Genomic DNA, 25528 nt, shown 5'->3' with positions numbered 1-25528 from the left:
TGTCTCCAATAATTAATTGTTGAACCCCAAAGGCGGGAAGTGAAAAGCACCACTATTTGTTAATTCAAGTTCATCAAACTTGTCATGCACCAGGATAATTCAATAGTATAATTTTTAACACAATACACCAATCATTACCCAGATGATAATCCTTACAATCCTATTTGGTTTGTATTATGGTAATTAGCAGAAACAGGGTCCAAATAGATGAGACAACAGAGCACAGCATCACAAATAGTTTCATCAGTAACCAAGTCGATTCTTTTCTAGTATTACATCAATAGGATATTAATGTCTTCAACATCATTGGAAGAGATCACAATACTGTTGTTACAAATGCCAATGCTCTTCTCCAGTATGTAAACGGATTTTCTTTTTACATATACCAAGGACTACATTTACCACTGCCCATTACACTATGAGGTAATACACTTCAATTTTCAGAATAATAATAATAATAATAATACATATTTATAATTCCAACCAACCCAGATTGAGATCCCAACCAAACCATCAAGTTCATGAGCAGTTTGTGTCATAGCTCACCAGTCCCAACAACTCTGGACCTTCCAACCGAGGGTTATTCTCAAAGCTACAATATTGAAACAAAGATTTTCGTTCAGTAACAGGAAGAGGAAAAGGATAGCCAGGTAGCTGAAAACATATTGTGGCTAAATTCTAAAAGGCAAGCTTTAATGATTGCAACTGAAAAGTAAAATGTAAAGAAACTCATGTATGACGAGAAAATGCATAAATTCACATTTACAAATAGCATGCTGCTACATGAGGGATCCAACTAAATAAAAAATATTTCATTCCTATATAATGTGCACTCACATACAATATTACTACCACATATCTTCACCATCAAACAACAAATTGCATCCCCCACAATTCCCCTCTTACCTCTTCTCCAAACCAAAACATATAAGGGTCAAGAAAAAACCAATGAATAGCTCCACATGAAGAATAAGAGAAAAATACATGCACATAGTAGTTAAATAGATGGAAAATAGACTTGAAAAACGTACTTATTCAATGGAATATGCTCAAATGGCCCTGAGGTAGGAATTGTTCCACACAAGTTATTGTTAGAGACATCCCTGAGATAACGTGGACGGTTAGGCTCTTTGTAAGCACACATCATAATATCACTATACAATTTTATGAACATATAAAGATAAAGACAACAGTTTGACTTACACTACTTTAAGGCTTGATATACCAACAAGTTCCTTGGGGATCGGGCCAGTTAATCGATTGTCATTAAGTCGACTGCAAAGAAAAAACTTATGAGAAACATGCAAGCTGGTGATTCTTATGACAAATTAGTAACAAAACATAAGTATTTTGACTGATGTGTCAAGTTATGCCATATCATATTGAAAAACGGAAAGATCTACCGACACTCCAGAATGGGACTACTAGGTCAGGTTATTTCTTATCTAAATTATGGAACTTATTTTACCTAGCTTCAAGGGGTTAATTGATGAATTTCAGTCTCATGCCGAGCTAGAAGCCTAGTTAAAGGATTTAACAGTTGAAAAGGTTCTTGGATATTTCCTACATCATCTTGGAGGAATAGTTTAGTCATACTAATAGTCATTAATCATACTTACAGAAAACAAGATTCTTCAATTTCCCAAGTGAAGGAGGGATGGTGCCAGATATGTTGTTGTTATACAAGTCCAAGCTAACAAGACTCTTGAGGTTTCCAAGCTCTGGAGGAATAGTTCCTTGAATGTTGTTTTTGTACAGCTCACTGTATCAGCAATAAGAGAACAAAGTAAACAGCAAAAACTAACAAATATGAAACACTACAACCTACAACAAACAGCGGAGTGAAAATGCTATGTGCTCGTTTGACATTTGTAAACCCACGGTAACAAACAAAATTTAAACCAAAGAGCATATATAACATACAGATATTGTAAATGCTCAAGCTTCCCAAGTTCAGGTACCAAATGTCCAGATAGGTTAGAGTTACCGAGATCCCTGCAGAAAGTAATACAAGATGATCAATTACAAAAAATGTCAATGGAATACTAACTACTTCAGTCAATCCAAAATTAGCAATTTCTATTCCAAAATATAACATTAACAGGTTGAAAGAATATCAAATCAAGCATCAAAGAGATACTTAGCCACTGCCATAAAACAAAAACACAATACAGATTAGAGGCACCTAGCTAAATTCCTTTAAAGCTTTTTCTGCAAACAGTGCAAACAGAAACATGAAGAAGAACATCTATGTTTTAAAATACAGTGAAGCATAAAAAACATAAACTGAAAGTTGTAATATCAAGCAATTTCAACAACAAACCCAATCCCTTCAGTCAACCACGAACCTCAGAAATTAGAATCACTCCTACATAAAACTCATATACAAGCGTTGACTTACAAAGTAAAAAGGAATAAAATTAAGAAGAAAAAACTCCATAAGCAGCAAAAAAGTACAAATCTAATAACAATTTCCCCCCAAAAAAAGGAACAATAGTACAAAAAATTAACAATTTCCCGATCATATCCCCATGAAGCAGAACAAGGCAAAGTTGAATTTTTTTTCCCTCATCTAACAAAGGGGGGCAAAATGTAAAAGAAGAAACGAGTAGAATCATTATTCACTACACAAAAGAACAATTACACACAAACAAAGACATGAGAGAGAGAGAGAGAAAGAGAGAGAGTATACACTCTAGTAACGCGGTTGTTCTGGTTGCAGGTGACGTGGAACCAAGTGCAGGGGCTAACAAGTGTTGGATCCCAGCTCTGGAGAACGTTATCGGGTCGGAGAGACTCCGTTTGAGAGTGTAGAGTGCGTCACCTTCGGAATTGGCGGCGGCGAGGTGAACGGCGGTTAGGGTTAGCGAAAAGCAGAAGAGGTACGAGAAGAATAGGGATTGTAGTTCCATGGTGTGAAAACGAAGCAGTTAGCGTTTGATCTGAACACGTGGTAGTGGAATTGGAATTGGAATTGAGTTAGGGTTTGGGTTTTGGGATGGTTTCTTGTGTTTGGGTTTGGTGGAAAATAATAATAGAAAGAGGAAGAAGAAGGAGCTCAAGGCAGAAACTAAATAGAGAGAGAGAGAGAGAGAGAGAGAATCTTTATGAGAGAAGAAGAGAGTATCGGCTTTGGGAATAACATAGCAGTAAAACATTGCTCCCTCCCCCCATTTTCTTTTAATAATTAATACATAATTTAAATGTTTGTTCGGGCTAAAAAATTTTGATATAAAACTGAAATGAGCGATATACTTTAATATAATAATTTTTGTGTTTTTTAAGGTTCGATTTGTGTTTAACAAGTTAAAAAAATTCAGAGTACACAAATAGGATCCTCTTATTTGTGTTAAAAATTTGAAAAAACTCATAGTACACAAATCGGACCATGCTAGTTGTTTGATTTTAAAATTTTGCTTAAAAAATCGCATAATCCGATTTGTGACTTGGCAAATATGAATTTCGAAAGCTAGAAAGCGAGGTTATTGGTTGTTTTTAATTTTTTTACTGATTGAGACCTCGCATGGTCTGAATTCTGTTCTACTGACACTATGGCTGTGAAGCATTTGTATTTTCCATATCCGAGTCCAACACTACTTTTGTTTCTATATTCAAATTAAAAAGTGCATTGGCAATTAATTTTTATATATTTATTTGTTTATAAATATATTATTTCATTTTATGTTATTTTATACATGTTTTATATTTTAATACACTTTTTATTATTAAGAATTTGTCTATCTTTTTAATTTAGCTAAAGAGTATCATAAACGTATTTCGTTATAAAAGCTCACAAAGATTTTTTTTGTATTATGTGAGAGTTATGCATTTATTTTGTCATTTTTATTGATTACTAAATCATTTTATATTGAATAGTGTTCCTTAGATTATGAATTTTTGTTAAAGGATTTTTTGAAGTTTAATTTTGATATTCTATAACAAATTTTAGATGGTGATCCAATTATATAATTTCATATAATAGTATATTTTTTAAGTGTTGAACTTTAAAACTAGCTGTTTTTATTTAATGTATGATCAGATGTTGTGTATAATTTACATTATTAGTGTATTAATTTTTTTGTGTGTATGTTATTAGGATTTAGTTCTTGCTTAAAGATTTAAGACATTGAATCAATATCAGTTATATTAGAATTCTTAGTTAAATAATGATATAAATAGTATAGGAATAAAGTAAGAAAAAAAATTAGTGAAAATGATAAATGTTTTGAGGGAATGAATATTAATACTCTTATATATTTTGGTAGAATTTAATTTTAATGCATCGTTAGTATAAAATAGTTTTATCCGTATATTCAATTGTTTAATGTTACAAAAAAAAAACTACTTTTTACATTAATTATATAAATTATCATCTAAAAAAACGGACTGTGTAAAATACTTTATATTATAAATGTATCAAAATTAAACTCTATTTTAATAATATTTCTCAATTTTTTTCTAAAAATTTATACAAACATATAATATAAAAGAAAAATGTATAAAATGACATTCTAAAAAATAAATGCTGTATTATCATTATGTTTTGAACCTTTATTGTTAATTTGAGTTTTTTTTATTTTATATATTATACTTTGTTGGGTTGAATTGAGAAGTTTATCAAGTTTGTAGTGATAGAATCTAACCTACATGTTGGTGATTTTATAGGTAGAGTAGAGTAATAATTCTTTAATTGGTTTTGTTTTTTCGATTTTTTTGGGACATTTTTTAGTTTGTCAAACAAATAATTAATTCGTTGTAAATTTGAGTTTTATTTAAAAGATTTATGATATCTACTAAGTTATTGCCTACATAGAATAAAATTCAAACTATTATTGTTGACGAAAGAGTTAATTACTCGACCAATTCAAATTAACTTTTTTCTAATTGGTTTAATTAAAAGAAAATTCTCCATTTGGTTATTGGAGGAAGGTGCCATAGTGCCGTTTGACTTTGATGGTAATAAATAGTGGTAGACGAATCGGAAATGATTTTATTAGTTTATGTTTTAGAATGGTGTCTTGTCAAAGTTAAGGTGTGAACTATAGTGGATTTAGATGAGACTTGTTAGCCTTTTATGTTTGTTTGAAAATATACTTCATTCCAAATCTTCAAAAAGTAAAGAAAGAGTTTTGTTTGAATAAAATCATTTAATGTCGTTTAAACTATGAAAATCTATTTAAATTTGCTTTAGCCTTGTTTGGACTGATTCCTACAAAAATATCTTCTTTCAAAAAAAAAAATACTTTTTAAGTAGAAAAAATAGTTTTACATTAAGTTTGAAACAAATTAATATTTTAATGAAAAACTAAAATGTCGTGATTTATCTTTAAATTAAATATATTTCTTATGTTATTTAAATGTCAATTCTTTTTTTTTTCAAAGACGACATGTTTAGGTTATAATTTTTTTATTTAATTTTGTTAAAAAGTCGAGTTAAAGTATGACACTTATTTTTCAACAAATTTGCTTAAACACAAAATATTTTTTAATAAATTAGGATATTTATTTTGTCTATTGTTCACTTCATTTCAAACAAGAAGTTTATCATTATTCAAAAATGAGAAAATAACAGTAATTCTATACTTCTTTCACAAATATATTAAGATTTAATTATTCTGTTGGTCTTTATAGTTTCACCAAATTTTAAATTTGGTTCTTATACTTTTTTTTCTTTTCAATTAGACCTCTATACTACTTTAATTTTGTAATTAAGTTATTCTTAGTGTAAAAGAATTAGAGTTAGCTGAATATTTTTTTACAAATTGAAGGTATTTATAATTAAAAATTTAATTAAATATTTGACTGCATGTATTTTGGTAAAAATAGGATGTTAATTTTAACATTTTTAACATGAAAAGAACGTAATTATAAAATTAAAAGCAGTGTAAAGACCCAATTAAAAAAAATATAAAGATTTAATTAAAAATTTGGTAAAATTATAGGAACCAACAGAGTAATTAAACCATATATTAATTAAGAAACTATAAAATGGAGAGCCCTATGCATTATGTTTAATATAAATGAGGGTGGAAATTCAAACCAAACCCCACATAAACTTTAAATGATGTTTGTCTTGTTACACCATAAATTTGAAACTTTGAATTGTCAAGTCCACACATTTAAAGAAATTTTAAACATAAAAATAATTTCGAAACCAAAATTATTTCTTAAAAAGAACTAGACTCTTTGGGGAAAGGCCTATATATTTAAACAAGTCCAAGTAGTGTTTGACTTTTTTTTTGTTGGGATTATGATAAGAGGGTACTTAGTAGTCTTTTTGGTAAAGTAGTTAGTGATGTATTAAGTGTGATGGAGGGTACTTGTTTATGACTCTATATATATTATTAGGCCCGATTTGGGTAACCAATTTACTTAAACTTCTTTTGATAAAATAACTTAAATAATAAATGATACTGTTAAAAATAACTTATAAATAAGTTATTGTGTTTGGATTTTTAATTCTAAAAGTATTTATTTTATAAAAATATGATAAAAAGTAGAAATATTATGAGAAAAGTTATTTTTTTTAACTTCTCTATAAACTCTTAAATAACTTTTTAAAAAGTTGCAATTTGATTTTAAAAATTATACCAGACATTAATACTACTACTTTTCATAAGTCAAAAATTAAAAAAAAAATTACTTCTAAAATTTTCTAAACAGGCCTTAGTACCATAATTACTCTATACTTGTTGGTAGTAAAATTGGTTAATTCTTAATTGCAATGGTCCCTTATTTATATATGATATGATTGTGGAGCTGCAAGGTGGCTTTCTCAAATTAAATTAAAAAAAAAATCTATGGAATGAAAATAAATATTGGTACATGAAAGTAATCATGCTATTCACCGTAATTTGGATTAAAAAAATAATTTTGTTATTTTTCTTAAAAAATTTAAGAGTTATTTTTGTTAAACAAATTGATTTATCCATTACTTTTAATAAAATTTTTAATTATGTATTCTTAACAAATTTTATTATAAGAATTTAATTCTTAAAAATATCATTAAAGAACAAATTACTATCTTTTGCATACCAATCCATCTTAAAAATTTATTGAAAACTAACATTTATTTTAGTAAGTTTTTAACTTAATTTTTACATTTTACATTTCAATTAAACATGTTTTATAAAAATAATTTATTTTCTTCAGCAACTTAGAAATAACAACAACGAGAATAACTTTAGTGACACTCAATGCACATTAATATGTATTTTTTTTAATAAAAATAAAAACTATTTTCGCGTATGTTTGACTCTATTTATCATGTTGACTTCAATGTCATAAAGCAACATAAATTGGATGTCAATTTAAATACTAAATTAAATAATAATTTCTATTAAGTCACGATTTTTTATTTCTTTTTCTTTTTCGTTTTTTTTTTCTTTCCTGCACCTAAAGTTTAATTTGTAGGACTCTCATTAAAGAAATTGATCTTCTCAATTTTTTTTTAATAACTGAAAAAATAAAATATGATCTCTAATTTTTAATATTTTTTTATATTTTTTTGTTCCACTTATAAAATTAATGATGAGAGATTACATTTTATTCTTTCAATTATTAAAAAAAATTAAGAGGATTCATTTCCCTTTAACTAATACCTAATTCAATTTAGACCAGTTCAAAAAAATAAAACTTTTTCAGCATAAATAATTTTTTTAATAACCACAGTATTCAGCTCAGATTCTATACTTTGGCTAACTAAAATAAATATTGAAGAACCACTTAAAATAGACATTTGAGGATTTTTTATTAAAAGGGAAAAACAGAGAAATTATATATTAATTTATCAATTATTCATAATTCTACAGACCAAAAAAATACCATCTCATTTTTTTGTCCTGATTAAATCTCAAATTTTGTATCTGGTTATTAAAATTTGACTCTAATAAACTAAAATTTTATTTGTTAAAATGATTGTGATGTAAGTAGATTTTTTTTTTTAGGTGTACTGATCAGTAAGTAGATTTTGATATTCTAGAAGTAGCTAGTGGCATAACATAAACTAGCCCATTTATTAAATAGTTGGGCTTAGATTAGTTAAGAAAAAAAAACTACAAAGATTAAAAAAAAAAACCTTATAAGCTTAAATTTATGAGTTTAATTTTGATGAAACAATTTATACGGTCCTCTAATTACATTTGTTATTTTAAATAATTATTTATTATATTAATATAAAAAATAGTTATTATTATTAACTAACATTATATAATTGAATGTATATATAAAATTGTTTAATACTAATAATATACCAAAATTAAATTATAGTTCACTCATATACTTAAATAAGGGTTGAGAGTTTTAAACTTTGCAATAATTTATTGTCTAACGATAAATTCTTAAATAAAACCCAAACTACAGATTAGTTCTCGTATAACAAAAAATTATTTACCATATATTTGTGTATAAATAATATATGAGATTATATTAGATTATAATATATGAGTTAAATTTGAATATTAATTAATATATAAAATTATATTAATTTTTTTAGTTTTAATAAATACAAACTATTTTTAAAAAATTTTATTTAAAATACTTTCAAAGGCACCTTTCTCTTTTAAAAATTATAAGCATAAATATATTATTTTTTTAGTTATCAAATATAAAATAAAAAACTTATATTTTTAAAAAGTGTAAATACCTTTTTAAAAGATTTAATCAAATTAAATCTTTGTATAATAAATTGATTTTATGGCTAATTTAGTGTATACATAACATAATTGTATTTTAATCTATAGTTTTAGGTTAAAAATTTAATCTGATGTGTGATATCAGAATAAATTAGATTTCATATTTCAATGAATGTTGTGGTTAAAGTTTTAGTTATGATATTTTTATATTTGATTGTGCCTATTATTTAGTAAAGATCCAAATAGCTACAACATAAGAAATATTACAAGCTGATTTTTTTACTGACATAAGAGTACGGTGGTTAATTACCTTGGTTAATATATATTTAAAGAGAGAAAAAGAAGTAGAATGTGAAGCAAAGAAAATTTAAGAAAGAAGTTAAAAAATGTGAATTGAGAAAAGAAAATATTAAGAAGAATGAAATTAGAAGACAAATTTAGATATATATAAAAATATCATATTAATAATATTTTTATAATTAAATATAAATAAAATATTCTTTTTGAGTATTTTTAATGTATATTTATTATTAGGATAAGAAATTATATATTTCAGTTTATTAGGATTATAAATTATACCTTTTAAAATAAAAAAAATTGATATAATTTTAAATCAAAAGATGTATATATATGTATATTCATGACGGATAACAAAAAACAAATTAAAATAACTTATTATCTACCGTTATTATTTGTAACAACTGAATTGAATTAAATAATAATATTATTATAGAAATCTGCAAATAAAAAAAAGTTACTAATAAATTAAATTTAAAATATTTTTTTCCAAAATAAAAGTAGTATCAGCTAAATGTTTTTAATAGCCTGTTTTATTGCAATTAGTTAATAATTAATTTCAAATTTTTTTAATATAAATATTTTTTACTTCAAATAAAAGAGTAGTAGTCTTTGACTTTTTTTTGTGGACTTTTAGATTTTATAGTCTCTATTTTTTTATTTTTTAAATATGTATGGGATAATATATTATTTATTTATTAGATTTAATAAATTTTTAATACATTAGGTTTAAACAAAAAGGAAATTTTTTATTATATGCTAGTTTGAATTATTTTTTTAATTGCAAAAAAATTAAATAAAATATTTTTATTCATTTTAAAACTTATTTAGATACGTATTTTAAAAAAATATTTTTATTAAAAAATAAATTATTTATCTTTTCTAAAAGGTAACAATACATTACTTTAAAAAAAACAAAATTTGTTTTTAATAATTGAAAATTCTTTTTCAAAAGCTTATGTAAATATAAAATAATTTTTATAAGTGAAAAAATATCTTTTTAAATATATAAAAAATATTTTTTTTCAAAAACCAATCCAAATTAATCCTATAGCACCTTTTTAACTTTTCAATTTACCCAATCAACGTCCTTCCTTATCTATTCCTATCATAGCACTTAAAATGACTTCTGTAATCGGGGTCTCCATAACGGCACTCTTATCGAAAAAGTCCTTCCACATGAAATGAAATTTAACTTTCACCGATTCCACAGGCTTTTTTTGTTATCACAGAAGAAAAATATCTTATCGCCAATGATACTAACCATACCTCACTTGTCTTAGCTGAGTTAATGATTTAATTTAATCTTACCTGTCCAGACATATATAAAAAATCTTATTCCAAAAATTACAAAGGAATATAGTTATAACTGTGCACTATAAATACCTAAATAAAAAAAATTAAATAGAGAATACTAAAGGATCAATATTTTTAATGTATTAAAAAAAAAGAAAAAATTCATTAATTCAAACCTAAGACCCGAACGAAAAAGTGTTAATACAAGAGATAAGCTGCATTTTAAGAAAAAGAGCTCAATAACTTTACAAGTGTCGCACTCAATTCCGGTTGGGTGGACTCGATTGGAAGAAGATTGGTTCAAAATAAATGTGAATGGTTCAGTCCTTTAAGATAGAAATTTCTGTTCTTGTAGCAGTTTAACTAAAAAGTTAAATGGCATTCTCGAGGGATTCATAATGAACGTTAAAAAAGTGACTATCATTAGTCAACAACATGCCCAACTAAATTAAAAAGTCGTATACATTGAAAATCACGGCTAAACACCTTGTCAAAGTGTAATGGCAGAAGAGGGAGAGGGGGAAGGATAAAAAAACACAAAAAAATAAATAAGAAAAAAATTGTTTACATATTATGAATATTAAATATTTAAACTGCTTTTAAAAGAGAAATTGACATTAAGAGATTGAACATTATATTTAGTTTAAAATAAATATAAAAATTAAAGACTAAATTTAAAATAAAAAAAGTGATACTTTTTTTAAAAAATGTCATTAAAATTTTAATTATTTTTTAAAAAATTTTATTTTCTATGTCTTTATTTTCTAAAAATATTAAAGTGACTGAAATTTTATTTTTTGTATTGAAATTTTAGTTTTAAACTCTAACTTTTAAATATAATACTAAATTTTAATATTCTAATTTTAGTCTCAGAAAATAAATTATACTTAAAAAAAAATAAAAACTTTTATTTGAATTTTGATCTTATTTATATATATTAGATTTATTTCTATATAATTTTGTAAAAATATATTAAGAATCACATTTAGTTTTTTTCAAATTATCCACCTAATGAATTATTTTCACTTAATGAATTATTTGATTATTGAGAATGTTTCAAAAAAATTTATCAAATTAAATCTTTATATAATAAATTAATGTTATGGCCAATATAGTGTATATATAATATAATTGTATTTCAATCTATAATTTTAGGTTAAAAACTTAATCTGATGTGTATCAGGATAAGATTAGATTTTATATTTTAATGAATGGTATTATGTTGTGATATTTTTATATTTGATTGTGCCTAGTAACTAGTAAAGGTCTAAATAGCTAAAACATAAGAAACATTACAAGCTTAATTTTTTTACTTATATAAGAGTATGGTGGTTAATTATCTTTGTTAATCTAAATTTAAAGAGAAAAAAAAGAGTAGAATGTAAAGCAAAAAAATGTTTAAGACAGAAGTTAAAAAGTGTGAATAGAGAAGAAAAAAGATTAAGAAAAATAGAATTAGAAGACAAATTTAGATATACATACAAATATCATATCAATAATATTTCTATAATTAACTATAAATAAAGTATTTTCTTTGAGTACTTTCAGTGTATATTTATTATTAGGATAAAAAAATTATGTATTTTAATCTATTAAAATTATAAATTATACCTTTTAAAATAAAAAAAATTGATATAATTTTATATCAAAAAAAAATATATATGTATATATTCTTGATGGATTAAAAAAATAAATTAAAATAATTTATTTTTTACCGTTATTATTTATAACAAGTGAAGTGAATTAAATAATATTATTGTCATAGAAATCTGCAAATAAAAAAAAAGTTACTAATGAATTGAATTTAAAATATTTTTTTCCCAAAGTAAAAGTAGTTTCAGCCTAAATGTTTTAATGGCTTGTTTTACCACAATTACTTAATAATTTATTTCAAAATTTATTGATATAAATATTCTTTACTTCAAATAGAGGAGTAGTAGTCTTTGTTTTTTTTGTAGCTTCTAGATTTTATAGTCCACACCTCCAAAGTGACTTGACAAAGAATCTATTTTCGCAAACAAACACAACTCCTACACGCACCTATGAGCTTCCCTTCCTACATATCCATACAAGACCCGAGTAGCGAGGTCCTACGAGGTAACCTCTACTTAGAGTACTAGCCCGCCTCTCTCATGACTTTTCGGATCTATTCTCGATCCGCATTTTGGCAGAAGAGCATGCAAAATCGAGCAATGAATCTTATAAAAATTTTCTCGGGTCTCTATATATAAATCTATAAAAATAAAAAGTCTGGGTAGAAGCACAAGCAAAAGAAAAGAGAAAAAGTAGAAAAAGGAAGGAGAGAGAAGATAGAAAATTTCACTGTTTGTTTTGGGAAAGACCTCACTCACACTCCTCTTAGTTAGTTATATAAAAGATTCCTCTTTTAATACGTGGGTGAATAACCAATCCAATAAGTCTTTTTGGTTGGATCTCTCTCAATAGAAACCTTTTAGTAAATGTCCTGAAAATACCTGTCATAAGCATAAGAAAGTTCTGATTTTTTTTAATATATGGGATAATATATTATTTATTTATTAGATTTAATAAATTTTTAATACATTATGTTTAAACAAAAAAGGAGATTTTTTTTACATGCTAGTTTAAATTGATTTTTTGAATTAAAAAGTATTTTTTAAAAAATAAAGTATTTTTATTCAATTTAAAACTTATTTGAATACGTATTTAAAAAAAAATATTTTTATTAAAAAAATAAATTATTTGATTTTTTTAAAAGTTAACAATACCTTATTTAAAAAAAAGCAAGAGATGTTTTTAATAATTGAAATTTCTTTTTTAAGAGTCTATACAAATGTAAAATAATTTTTATCAGTTAAAAAAAATTAAAAAGATAAAAAAATTAAATATTTTTTAAAAAATTCAATCCAAACTAATCCTATAGCACCTTTCAGCTTTTCAGTTTACTCAATCAATGCCCTCCCTCATCTATTCTCCATCATAACACTTAGAATGACTTTTGTAATGGGCCTTATAACGGCATTTTTATCGATAAAATCCTTTCACGTTAAAAGAACTTTAGCTTTCACTGACCCCACAGGTCTTTTTGCTATCACTGAAGAAAAATACTTATCGCCAATAATGCTAATCATACCTCACTTGTCTTAGCAGAGTTAATGTTTTAATTTAATCTTATCTGTCCACACATGTAAAAAAAATCTTATTTATTCTTGATTTTTTTTGTGACTATTATTCATTCTTGATTTAATTAGACGAAATATGAATAAAAAGAATTTTTTAGTCGTCACTCCAAAAAATACAAAAAATTTAGTTATTACTGTGCACTATAAATACCTATATAAATATATATATATATATATTAGTTAAATAAAATTTTCAATTTTTAATTTAATAAAAAATTAAATAAAGAATACTAAAGGATCAATATTTTTAATGTATATAAAAAAAATTCATTAATTCAAACCTAAGACAAAAATAAAAAAGTGTTAATACAAAAGATAAGTTGCATTTTAAGAAAAAGAGTTCAATAACCTTGCAAGTGTCACACTCAATTTTGGTTGGGTAGATTCCATTGGAAGAATATTAGTTCAAAATAAATGTGAATGGTTCAGTCCTTTAAGATAGAAATTTCTGTTCCTTTAGCGGTTTAATTAGAGAGTTGAATGACATTTTCGAAGGATTCACGATGACCATTGCAAAAGTGACTATCATTAATCAACGAAATACCCAACCAAATTAATGAGCCATACACATTAAAAACAACCGTTAAACACATTCTTCAAAGTATAACGGCAGAAGAGGGAGAGAGGGAAGGATAAAAAAACACACAAAAAAATAAATAAATAAAATTCTTCACGTGTTATGAATATTAAATATTAAGACTACTTCTAAAAGAGAAATTTGAAATTGAGAGATTGAACATTATATTTAGCTTAAAATAAATATAAAAATTAAAAAATAAATTAAAAATTAAAAAAATGATATTTTTTTAAAAAAATGTCATTAAAATTTTAATTATTTTTAAAAAATTTTTTTATATCTTTATTTTCTAAAAATATTAAAGTGACTGAAATTTTATTTTTTGATATTAAAATTTTAGTTTCAAACTCTATTTTTTAAATATAATACTAAATTTTAATATTCTAATTTTAGTCTCAAAAACAAATTATACTTAAAAGAAATGAGAGACTTTTATTTGAATTTTGATCTTATTTATATATATTAGATTTATTTCTATATAATTTTGTAAAAATATTTTTAAAATATATTAAGAATAACATTTAATTTTCTCCAAATTATCCTCCTAATGAATTATTTCCACTTAATGAATTATTTGATTATTGAGTATGTTTCAAAAAAAATTATCAAATTAAATCTTTATATAATAAATTGATGTTATGGCTAATATAGTGTATATATAATATAATTGCATTTTAATCTATAATTTTAGGTTAAAAATTTAATTTGATATATACCAGGATAAGATTATATTTTATATTTCAATGAATGGTATTATATTGTGATTAAAATTTTCGTTGTGATATTTTTATATTTGATTGTGTCTAGTAACTATAAAGGTCTAAATAGCTAAAACATAAGAAACATTACAAGCTTAATTTTTTACTGATATAAGAGTACGGTGGTTAATTACCTTAGTTAATATAAATTTAAAGAGAAAAAAAAGTAGAATGTAAAGTAAAGAAGGTTTAAAAAAGAAGTTAAAAAGTGTGAATAGAGAAGAAAAATGATTAAGAAGAATGGAATTAGAAGACAAATTTAGATATATATAGAAATATCATATCAATAATATTTCAATAATTAAGTATAAATAAAGTATTCTCTTTAAGTACTCTTAGTATATATTTATTATTAGGATAAGAAATTATGTATTCCAATCTATTAGAATTATAAATTATATTTTTTAAAATAGAAAAAAAAATTGATATAATTTTATATCAAAAGATATATATATTTATGACGGATAAAAAATATTTTAAAATAATTTATTTTTTACTATTATTATTTATAACAAGTTAATTGAATTAAATAATATTATTATTATATAAATCTGCAAATAAAAAAAAGTTACTAATGAATTGAATTTGAAATATTTTTTCCCAAAATAAAAGTAGTATCAGCCTAAATGTTTTGATGGCCTGTTTTACAATAATTAATTAATAATTGATTTTAAAATTTTTTGATATAAATATTCTTTACTTCAAATAGAGAGTAATAGTCTTTGATTTTTTTTGTGAACTTTTAGATTTTATGGGATAGTATATTATTTATTTATTAAATTTAATAAATTTTTTATACATTGTGTTCAAACAAAATAGATAGAAGAAGCTTTCTTATAAGTCCAGCCTGCAAAAAGACCGGCTCTCCGGCAAATAGGAAAGAAGGTTCAGGACAAAGTTCTAATCCCATAGGTGGGCCAGGCGAGAATCCAGCCAGTTCAAATCCAATAGCCTATAGTAAAGATTAAAGGATGACCCAATCGGAAGGAAGCTAAATCAGTGACACGCGAAAGCCAAGAGCATCAGTGACGGAGTCAACATCCTTCCGAGAAGACCGCTCTAGTTGTTGAATGGTAGATCCTACACTTCGTAACATACAGCTAAATAAAGACATTTTTTATTACATACTAATTGTAATTGATTTTTTTGAATTAAAAAGTATTTTTATTCAATTTAAAACCTATTCTATTTGAATACGTATTAAAAAAAATAAATTATTTATTTTTTCCCTTACTTAAAAAAACAAAAGATATTTTTAATAATTGAAATTTATTTTTTAAAAAGCTATGCAAATGTAAAATAATTTTATCAATTAAAAAAATCTTTTTAAAAATATAAAAAAATATTTTAAAAAAAACAATCTAAATTAATCTTATAGCACTTTTCAGTTCAGTTTATCCAATCAACGCCCTCCCTCATCTATTTTCCATCATAGCACTTGCAATGACTTCTGTAATGAGGTTTCTATAATAGAATTCTTGCTGAGAAAATCCTCCCACATCAAAGGAATTTTAGCTTTCACCGACTCCACAGGCCTTTTTTGCTATCACAGAAGAAAAATGCTTATCGCCAATAATGTTAACCATACCTCACTTGTCTTAGCTGAGTTAATGATTTAATTTAATCATACATCTCCACACATTTTTAAAAAATCTTATTCATTCTTGATTTTGTTGTGACTATTATTGATTCTTGATTTAATTAGACGAAATAGGTATAAAGAGAATTTTTTAGTTATCACTCCAAAAATTACAAAGAAATTTAGTTATCACTGTGCACTATAAATACTTAAATAAAAAATATATATTAGTTAAATAAAATTTTTAATTTTTAATTCAATAAAAAATTTAAATAGAGAAAACTAAAGGATCAATATTTTTAATGTATAAAAAAAATCATTAATTCAAACCTAAGAAAAAAAAGTGTTAATACAAGAGATAAGCTGCATTTTAAGAAAAAGAGCTCAATAAACTTACAAGTGTCGCACTCAATTCTGGTTGGGTAGACTCCATTGGAAGAAGATTAGTTCAAAATAAATGTGAATGGTTCAGTCCTTTTAAGATAAGAATTTCTGTTCTTGTAGCGCTTTAATTAGAGAGTCGAATGACATTCTCGAGGGATTCACGATGACCATTGAAAAAGTGACTATCATTAGTCAACAAAATGCCTTAATGAGCCGTACACATTAGAAACCACAGTTAAACACATTGTTTAAAGTGTCTCACATGTTATGAATATTAAATATTAAGACTGCTTTTAAAAGAGAAATTTGAAATTAAGAGATTGTTATATTTTGTTTAAAATAAATATAAAAATTAAAGAATAAATTTAAAATTAAAAAAGATATTTTTTAAAAAATATCATTAAAATTTTAATTATTTTTTAAAATTTTTTATTTTCTATATCTTTATTTTCTAAAAATATTAAAATGACTGAAATTTTATTTTTTGGTATTGAAATTTTAGTTTCAAACTCTACCTTTTAAATATAATACTAAATTTTAATATTCTAATTTTAATCTCATAAACAAATTATACTTAAAAAAATGAGAGACTTTTATTTGAATTTTGATCTTATTTATATATATTAGATTTATTTCTATGTAATTTTGTAAAAATATTTTTAAAATATATTAAGAATAACATTTAATTTTCTCCAAGTTATCCGCCTAATTAATTATTTCCACTTAATGAATTATTTGATTATTGAGTATGTTTCAAAAAAAATTATCAAATTAATTCTTTATATAATAAATTGATGTTATGGCTAATATAGTGTATATATAATATAATTGCATTTTAATCTATAATTTTAGGTTAAAAATTTAATTTGATGTGTATCAGGATAAGATTAGATTTTATATTTCAATGAATGGTATTATGTTGTGATTAAAGTCTTTGTTGTGATATTTTTATATTTGATTGTGTTTGGTATCTGTAAAAGTCTAAATAGCTATAACATAAGAAACATTACAAGCTTAATTTTTTTACTGATATAAGAGTATGATAGTTAATTACCTTAGTTAATATAAATTTAAAGAGAAAAAAAAAAGAGTAGAATGTAAAGTAAAAAAGGTTTAAAAAAGAAGTTAAAAAGTGTGATTAGAAAAAAAAAAAAGGATTAAGAAGAACGAAATTAGAAGATAAATTTAGATATACATAGAAATATCATATCAATAATATTTTTATAATTAAGTATAAATAAAGTATTCTCTTTGAGTATTCTTAGTGTATATTTATTACTAGGATAAGAAATTATGTATTTCAATTTATTAAAATTATAAATTATACCTTTTAAAATAAAAAAAATTGATATAATTTTATATCAAAAATATATATATATACTGTGGCACAATTAGTTCAAATTCTTTCAGAAGCGAATGCTATAGAATATTCCATTCTTGTAGCAGCCACCGCTTCGGATCCGGCACCTCTGCAATTTCTGGCCCCATATTCTGGGTGTGCCATCGGGGAATATTTCCGCGATATTGGAATGTACGCATTAATAATCTATGATGATCTTAGTAACCAGGCCGTGGCATATCGACAAATGTCATTATTGTTACATTCCCATTTCTTAGAAAGAGCCGCTAAACGATCGGACCAGACAGGTGCAGGTAGCTTGACCGCCTTACCCGTCATTGAAACACAAGCCGGAGACGTATCGGCCTATATATATATATATATGACGGATATTTTTTACTATTGTTATTTGTAACAAGTTAATTAAATTAAATAATATTATTCTTATAGAAATCTACAAATAAAAAAAGTTACTAATGAATTAGAATTTAAAATATTTTTTTCCCAAAATAAAAGTAGTATAAGCCTAAATGTTTTGATGGCCTGTTTTACCGTAATTAATTAATAATTGATTTCAAAAATTTTTGATATAAATATTCTTTACTTCAAATAGAGGAGTAATAGTCTTTGATTTTTTTTGTAGACTTTTAGATTTTATGGTATAGTATATTATTTATTTATTAGATTTAATAAATTTTTTATACATTATGTTTAAACAAAAAGGACATTTTTTATTACATGCTAATTTTAATTGATTTTTTTGAATTAAAAATATTTATATTCAATTTAAAACCTATTCTATTTGAATACGTATTTAAAAAAAATATTTTTATTAAAAAAATAAATTATTTACTTTTTTTAAAAGTTAACAATACCTTACTTAAAAAAAACAAAAGATATTTTTAATAATTGAAATTTATTTTTTAAAAGGCTATGCAAATGTAAAATAATTTTATCAGTTAAAAAAATCTTTTTAAAAATATAAAAAAATAAAATATTTTTTTAAAAAAAAACCAATCCAAACTAATCCTATAGCACCTTTCAGTTTTTCAGTTTATCCAATCAACACCCTCCCTCATCTATTTTCTATCATAGCACTTGGAATGATTTCTGTAATGGAATTTCTATAACGGAATTATTGCGGAGAAAATCCTCCCACATCAAAGGAATTTTAGATTTTATTGACCTCACAAACCTTTTTTGCTATCACAGAAAAAAAATGCTTATCGCCAATGATACTAATCATACCTCAATTGTCTTAGCTGAGTTAATGGTTTAATTTAATCCTATCTCTCCACACATGTATGAAAAATCTTATTTATTTTTTATTTTTTTGTGACTATTATTGATTCTTGATTTAATTAGACGAAATAGGTATAAAGAAAATTTCTTAGTTATCACTCTAAAAATTACAAAGGAATTTAGTTATCACTGTGCACTATAAATACTTAAATAAAAAATATACATTAGTTAAATAAAATTTTCAATTTTTAATTTAATAAAAAATTTAAATAGAGAATACTAAAGGATCAATATTTTTAATGTATAAAAAAAAGAAAAAAAATTTATTAATTCAAACCTAAAAAAAAGTGTTAATACAAGAGATAAGTTGCATTTTAAGAAAAAGAGCTCAATAAATTTATAAGTGTCGTACTCAATTTTGGTTGGGTAGACTCCATTAAAAGAAGATTAGTTCAAAATAATTGTGAATGGTTCAGTCCTTTAAAATAGGGGAATTTCTGTTCTTGTAGCGGTTTAATTAGAGAATTGAATGACATTCTCGAGGGATTCCTGATGACCATTGAAAAAGTGACTATCATTAGTCAACAAAATACCCAACTAAATTAATGAGCCGTAGGCATTAGAAACCACGATTAAACACATTATTCAAAGTGTAACGGCAGAAGAGGAAGAGGGGAAAAGGTAAAAGAACACAAAAAAATAAATAAAAGAAATTCTTCACATATTATGAATATTAAATATTAAGACTGCTTTTAAAAGATAAATTTAAAATTAAGAGATTGAACATTATATTTAGTTTAAAATAAATATAAATATTAAAAAATAAATTTAAAATTTAAAAAATGATATTTTTTAAAAAAATGTCATTAAAATTTTAATTATTTTTTAAAATTTTTTATTTTCTATATCTTTATTTTCTAAAAATATTAAAGTGACTGAAATTTTATTTTCTAGTATTGAAATTTTAGTTTCAAACTCTACCTTTTAAATATAATACTAAATTTTAATATTCTAATTTTAATCTCATAAACAAATTATACTTAAAAGAAATGAGAGACTTTTATTTGAATTTTGATCTTATTTATATATATTAGATTTATTTCTATGTAATTTTGTAAAAATATTTTTAAAATATATTAAGAATAATATTTAATTTTCTCCAAATTATCCGCTTAATGAATTATTTCCACTTAATGAATTATTTGATTATTGAGTATGTTTCAAAAAAAATTTATCAAATTAAATCTTTATATAATAAATTGATGTTATGGCTAATATAGTGTATATATAATATAATTACATTTTAATTTATAATTTTAGGTTAAAAACTTAATTTGATGTGTATCAGGATAAGATTAGATTTTATATTTCAATGAATGGTATTATGTTGTGGTCAATTAGTAATAACTCAAATGGCATAGTCTCTCCATACTCAATTAAGAGATTGCGGATTCGAGTCTCTTATCTTTGATAAAAAAAATGGTATTATATTGTGATTAAAGTTTTCGTTGTGATATTTTTATATTTGACTGTGTCTAGTAACCGTAAAGATCTAAATAGCTAAAATATAAGAAACATTACAAGCTTAATTTTTTTACTGATATAAGATATGATGGTTAATTACCTTAGTTAATATAAATTTAAAGAGAAAAAAAGAGTAGAATGTAAAATAAAGAAGGTTTAAAAAAGAAGTTAAAAAGTTTGAATAGAGAAAAAAAAAAGATTAAGAAGAATGAAATTAGGAGACAAATTTAGATATATATAGAAATATCATATCAATAATATTTCTTTAATTAAGTATAAATAAAGTATTCTCTTTGAGTACTCTTAGTGTATATTTATTAATAGGATAAGAAATTATGTATTCTAATCTCTTAGGATTATAAATTATACCTTTTAATATAGAAAAAAATTGATATAATTTTATATCAAATTAATGGGTCTTCATAAGGGCACTCTTGCCGAAAAAATTTTCCCACATCAAAGGAACTTTAGCTTTCACTAACAGGCCTTTTTTGCTATTATAGGAGAAAAATGCCTTTTCGCCAAATATTACTCACCATACCTCACTTGTCTTGGCTGAGTTAATGGTTTAATTTAACTCTACCTGTCTAGACATGTATAAAAAATCTTATTCATTCTTGATTTTTTTGTAACTATTATTGATTCTTGATTTAATTAGATAAAATAGGTATAAAGAGAATTTCTTAGTCATCACTCCAAAAATTACAAAGAAATTTAGTTATTATTGTGCACTATAAATACTTAAATAAAAAATATAAATTAGTTAAATAAAATTTTCAATTTTTAATTTAATAAAAAATTTAAATAGGGAATACTAAAGGGTCAATATTTTTAATGTATAAAAAAAATCATTAATATAGGTTTAAACCTAAGACAAAAAAAATGTTAATACAAGAGATAAGCTACGCTTTTAAGAAAAAGAGTTCAATAACCTTACAAGTATCGCACTCAGTTTTGGTTGGGTGGACTCTATTGGAAGAAAATTGACTCAAAATAAATGTGAATGGTTCAGTCTTTAAGATATGAATTTCTGTCATTCTGGTAGTTTAATTAGGGACTCAAATGACATTCTGGAGAAATTCATGATGAATATTGAAAACATAACAATCATTAGTCAACAAGATGCTCAACCAAATTAATGAGCCGTACACATTGAAAACCACACTTAAACGAATTGTTTAAAATGCAATTGGCATGGCAGAAGAGGGAGAGGGGAGAAGGGTAAATAAAAAAATAAAAAAATAAATTAAAAAAGTTCTTCGCATGTTATGAATACCAAATATTAAAACTGTCTTTAAAAAAGAAATTGAAATTAAGAGTTTGAACATTATATCTAATTTAAAATAAATATAAAAATCAAAGGATAAATTTAAAATTTTAAAAAATAAATAGAGATATTTTTTAATTATTAAAATGTTAATTATTTTTTAAAAATTTTTCTTTTCTGTATTTTTATTTTCTAAAAATATTAAAGTGACTAAATTTTTTTTTTTTGATACTGAAATTTTTAGTTTTAAACTCTAACTTTTAAATATAATACTAAATTTTAATATTCTAATTTTAGTCTCATAAGATAAATTATACTTAAAAAAATGAGAGACTTTTATTTGAATTTTGATCTTATTTATATATATTAGATTTATTTCTATATAATTTTGTAAAAATATTTTTAAAATATATTAAGAATCACATTTAATTTTTTTTTAAATTATCCACCTAATGAATTATTTCCGCTTAATGAATTATTTTATTATTGAGTATGTTTCAACCAATTTTATCAAATTAAATCTTTATATTCAATGATCATGTATGAGGTTAGGGAGAAAAATACAGCATAATTCCACGTCACATTGCAAATTTCATTTTTCCTAAACCCAACATCTTATCCACACCCCAATGTTTTGGCACCAACACATGGAATATTGCATCTTTTTTTAGTCCTACAACTTTTTAAGCAATCGAGGTTTCGAATTTCTAGTCCTTAATGCTTTTGTTTTATTAGATTTGTTAAATAAGAAATTGGTATACCAACAAAATGATATCTAGAGAGAAAAAGTGCCTTTCGATTTGCTTCTAAAAGAAAATGTTGTGCATTAAACTTTTTGAGATAAAGAATTTAGATTAATTTATCTAACACGATTTTCTGATTAAAACAGAAAATTATCTATTATCTTTTAAGTTGATAATAATAAGCTTTAAAAACAAACATAACGAAAAATTTTTGATAATTAAAAGGGCAATTTCGCAAATAAAATGAAGGAGCAAAACTTTGACGCAAATACAATATTGACAATTTCCAGACGCAAATGCAATAAACGCAACTATATATAATCCGCTACACTCTGTAGCAGAACTCAATTACACGTAATCTGTTACAGGGTATCGCGGATTATGTTGAGAACTGAGTTATTCATAAACCATTACACCCTGTAGCGGTTTATGACCAAATGGCGCTACATTCATAATCCGCTACACACTCTAGCGGATTATGAACAATGTGGATTGATGGAAAGATGCCTATATTTACCCAACAAGTTGCGTAGAGTGTCATTCTCATTCATTCATAATTTGATGAATGGAGAGTGAAGAGAGCTTTTTGGAGTTAGTGCATCATGTTGGAAAAATAAAAAAGAGTAAGAGGCACGGTGTGAAGTTTACAGACAGAGAACCGCTGAGTATTTTTGTCAGGTCGTCTGATACACTGTTGGATCTGAAGAGCAGTATACTACAAAGTGGATGAAGAAGCTGTTCTACAAGATCCCTATTGTGGTTGTGTCAACCGGCGTGTAATACGAGACGTTCGTGTTACGAACAGATGAAGATATGCAGGTGTTGTTTCATTGTCGTCGAAGTTTTCTGGAAGTGAGGATACATGAGTTGTTTGCAAAGTTGAAACATGGGATCGATAGTTCTGGTGCATCCGCTCCAAACCCCCAGTCCACTATGATGGGGGGTGCCTCCACTTCGATGCCCGTCGTTGCACCTGAGTGTTTGTTGGAGTATCGGCCAGCCGGTCCAGTTGGGGCATTCACCTCAACTCATCCATCTCCAGATGTAGGACATGAAGGGGAACCGGATCAGGTGGAAAATGCTATGCAAGAGAATGATTCCGATGAAGAGCCTGCTGACATTGGAGGGGACAACGATGATGAAATTTTGATAAACCCAGCAAGATGTCAACTGACGTCAAGTGCCGGCACACATGAGCAACCTGCACATTATTCTACCCTGGATCTGGGAGCCATCATCCAACCGACGGATTCAGCACCAACCTTTGGGGGTCGAGGCTTGCACGAGAAAATCTCTGTAACTGAATTTCAAGTTGGCCAATCTTTCCATAGTAACAAGGAAGCTGTGCTTACTATAAAGGATTACAACATTCGGCGCGGAGTTGAGTATAGAGTGATGGAGTCAGATCATCTTAAGTACCATGGAAGATGCAAGGAGTTTGGGAAAGGTTGCACATGGATGATTCGCATCAGCCTTCGAGCACGTAAGGGAACCTGGGAGGTTCGGTGGTACAACGGACCACACACATGCTTGGCTACATCGATATCCAGCGACCACGACAACTAGATTATCACGTGATCTGTGCGAAGATATTTTCTCTAGTTCGAGCCAATGCAGCGGTATCGATAAAAGTGTTGCAAGAAGCTACCGAAGGAATGTACGGGTTCAAGCCAAGTTACAGGAAGACATGGTTGGCAAAACAGAAGGCGGTAGCACAGATATACGGGAAATGGAAAGAGTCCTACGCCGAGCTACCTCGTTGGATCCTTGGTGTGCAGTCCACCATGGAGGGGACGGTTACGTTGTTGAAGACATCTCCGGGTCGCGTGGGTGATGACGTGGATGACTCAACCGTGTACTTTCATCGTCTTTTCTGGATGTTTCCTCCTTGTGTTGAAGCTTTCCGACATTGCAAGCCATTGGTAAGCATAGACGGTACTCATCTGTATGACAAGTATGGAGGGACTTTGTTCATGGCCATCGCTCAAGATGAAAACTCCAACATCTTGCCTATTGCTTTCAGTCTCGTGGAGGGAGAAAATACCGAGTCTTGGTCTTTCTTTCTGACCAACCTGCGACAACATGTGACTCCGCAACAGGGGATACTGGTCATTTCAGATAGGCACAATGGCATCAAGGCTGCACTAAAGAACCCGAACAGTGGGTGGTTACCCCCGCTTGCGTACCGAACATTTTGTATTCGGCATATTGCAGCTAACTTCGCACTCAGTTTCAAGGGCACGGACGCAAAGCGTTTGCTTGTGAATGCTGCTTATGCGAAGACTGAGGCAGAGTTTCACTATTAGTTTGATATAATGCGGACTGAGAATTCGACAATGTGTGATTGGGCAAATAGAATAGAATACGATAAGTGGACTCAGCACCAGGATGGTGGCAGACGGTTCGGTCACATGACAACCAATATATCTGAGTGTGTTAATTCTGTTCTTAAGGGTACACGAAATCTTCCAGTTACCGCCCTAGTCAAGTCCACATATGGTCGGCTAGCGAAGTTGTTTGTGATTCGTGGTAAGACGGCAGAGGCTCAATTGGCCAGCGGTGCCAAGTTCTGCCAGTCTTTTATGAAGGCGATGGAGCGCAACTTGAAAGACTCCAGATGTTTCACTATTACCCTGTTCGATAGACACCAGTCTGAGTACACCGTTGCCGAGACGACGCCCACCGGGAGCTTTTCACTTGGGACGTACCGAGTTTCCCTCCAGCACCG

The 25528-nt window shown here is 26.1% G+C and overlaps 2 protein-coding genes across 2 annotated transcripts; one reads left to right on the top strand and one right to left on the bottom strand.

Moving 5' to 3' along the window:
• Positions 1 to 238: 238 nt before the first annotated feature.
• On the bottom strand, positions 239 to 3142 carry LOC130941411 (leucine-rich repeat protein 1). Its single transcript, XM_057869900.1, is given in 7 exon segments — positions 239 to 592; positions 1032 to 1103; positions 1204 to 1289; positions 1627 to 1762; positions 1924 to 1995; positions 2693 to 2789; positions 2792 to 3142. Coding segments are annotated over 7 exon segments (657 nt in total). The 5' UTR covers positions 2913 to 3142; the 3' UTR covers positions 239 to 519.
• A 20471-nt stretch (positions 3143 to 23613) lies between these two features.
• On the top strand, positions 23614 to 25106 carry LOC130939301 (uncharacterized). The gene is made up of 2 exons (XM_057867414.1): positions 23614 to 24283; positions 24403 to 25106. Exons 1-2 carry the CDS (start codon positions 23614 to 23616, stop codon positions 25104 to 25106), a joined length of 1374 nt encoding a protein of 457 aa, XP_057723397.1.
• The last annotated feature ends 422 nt before the right edge of the window (positions 25107 to 25528 follow it).

This window comes from Arachis stenosperma, chromosome 7, assembly GCF_014773155.1.
Source record: "Arachis stenosperma cultivar V10309 chromosome 7, arast.V10309.gnm1.PFL2, whole genome shotgun sequence".
Classification (NCBI taxonomy): domain Eukaryota; kingdom Viridiplantae; phylum Streptophyta; class Magnoliopsida; order Fabales; family Fabaceae; genus Arachis; species Arachis stenosperma.
The sequence above is the reverse complement of the archived record's forward strand: the minus strand, read 5'-3'. Positions and strand labels throughout refer to the sequence as shown.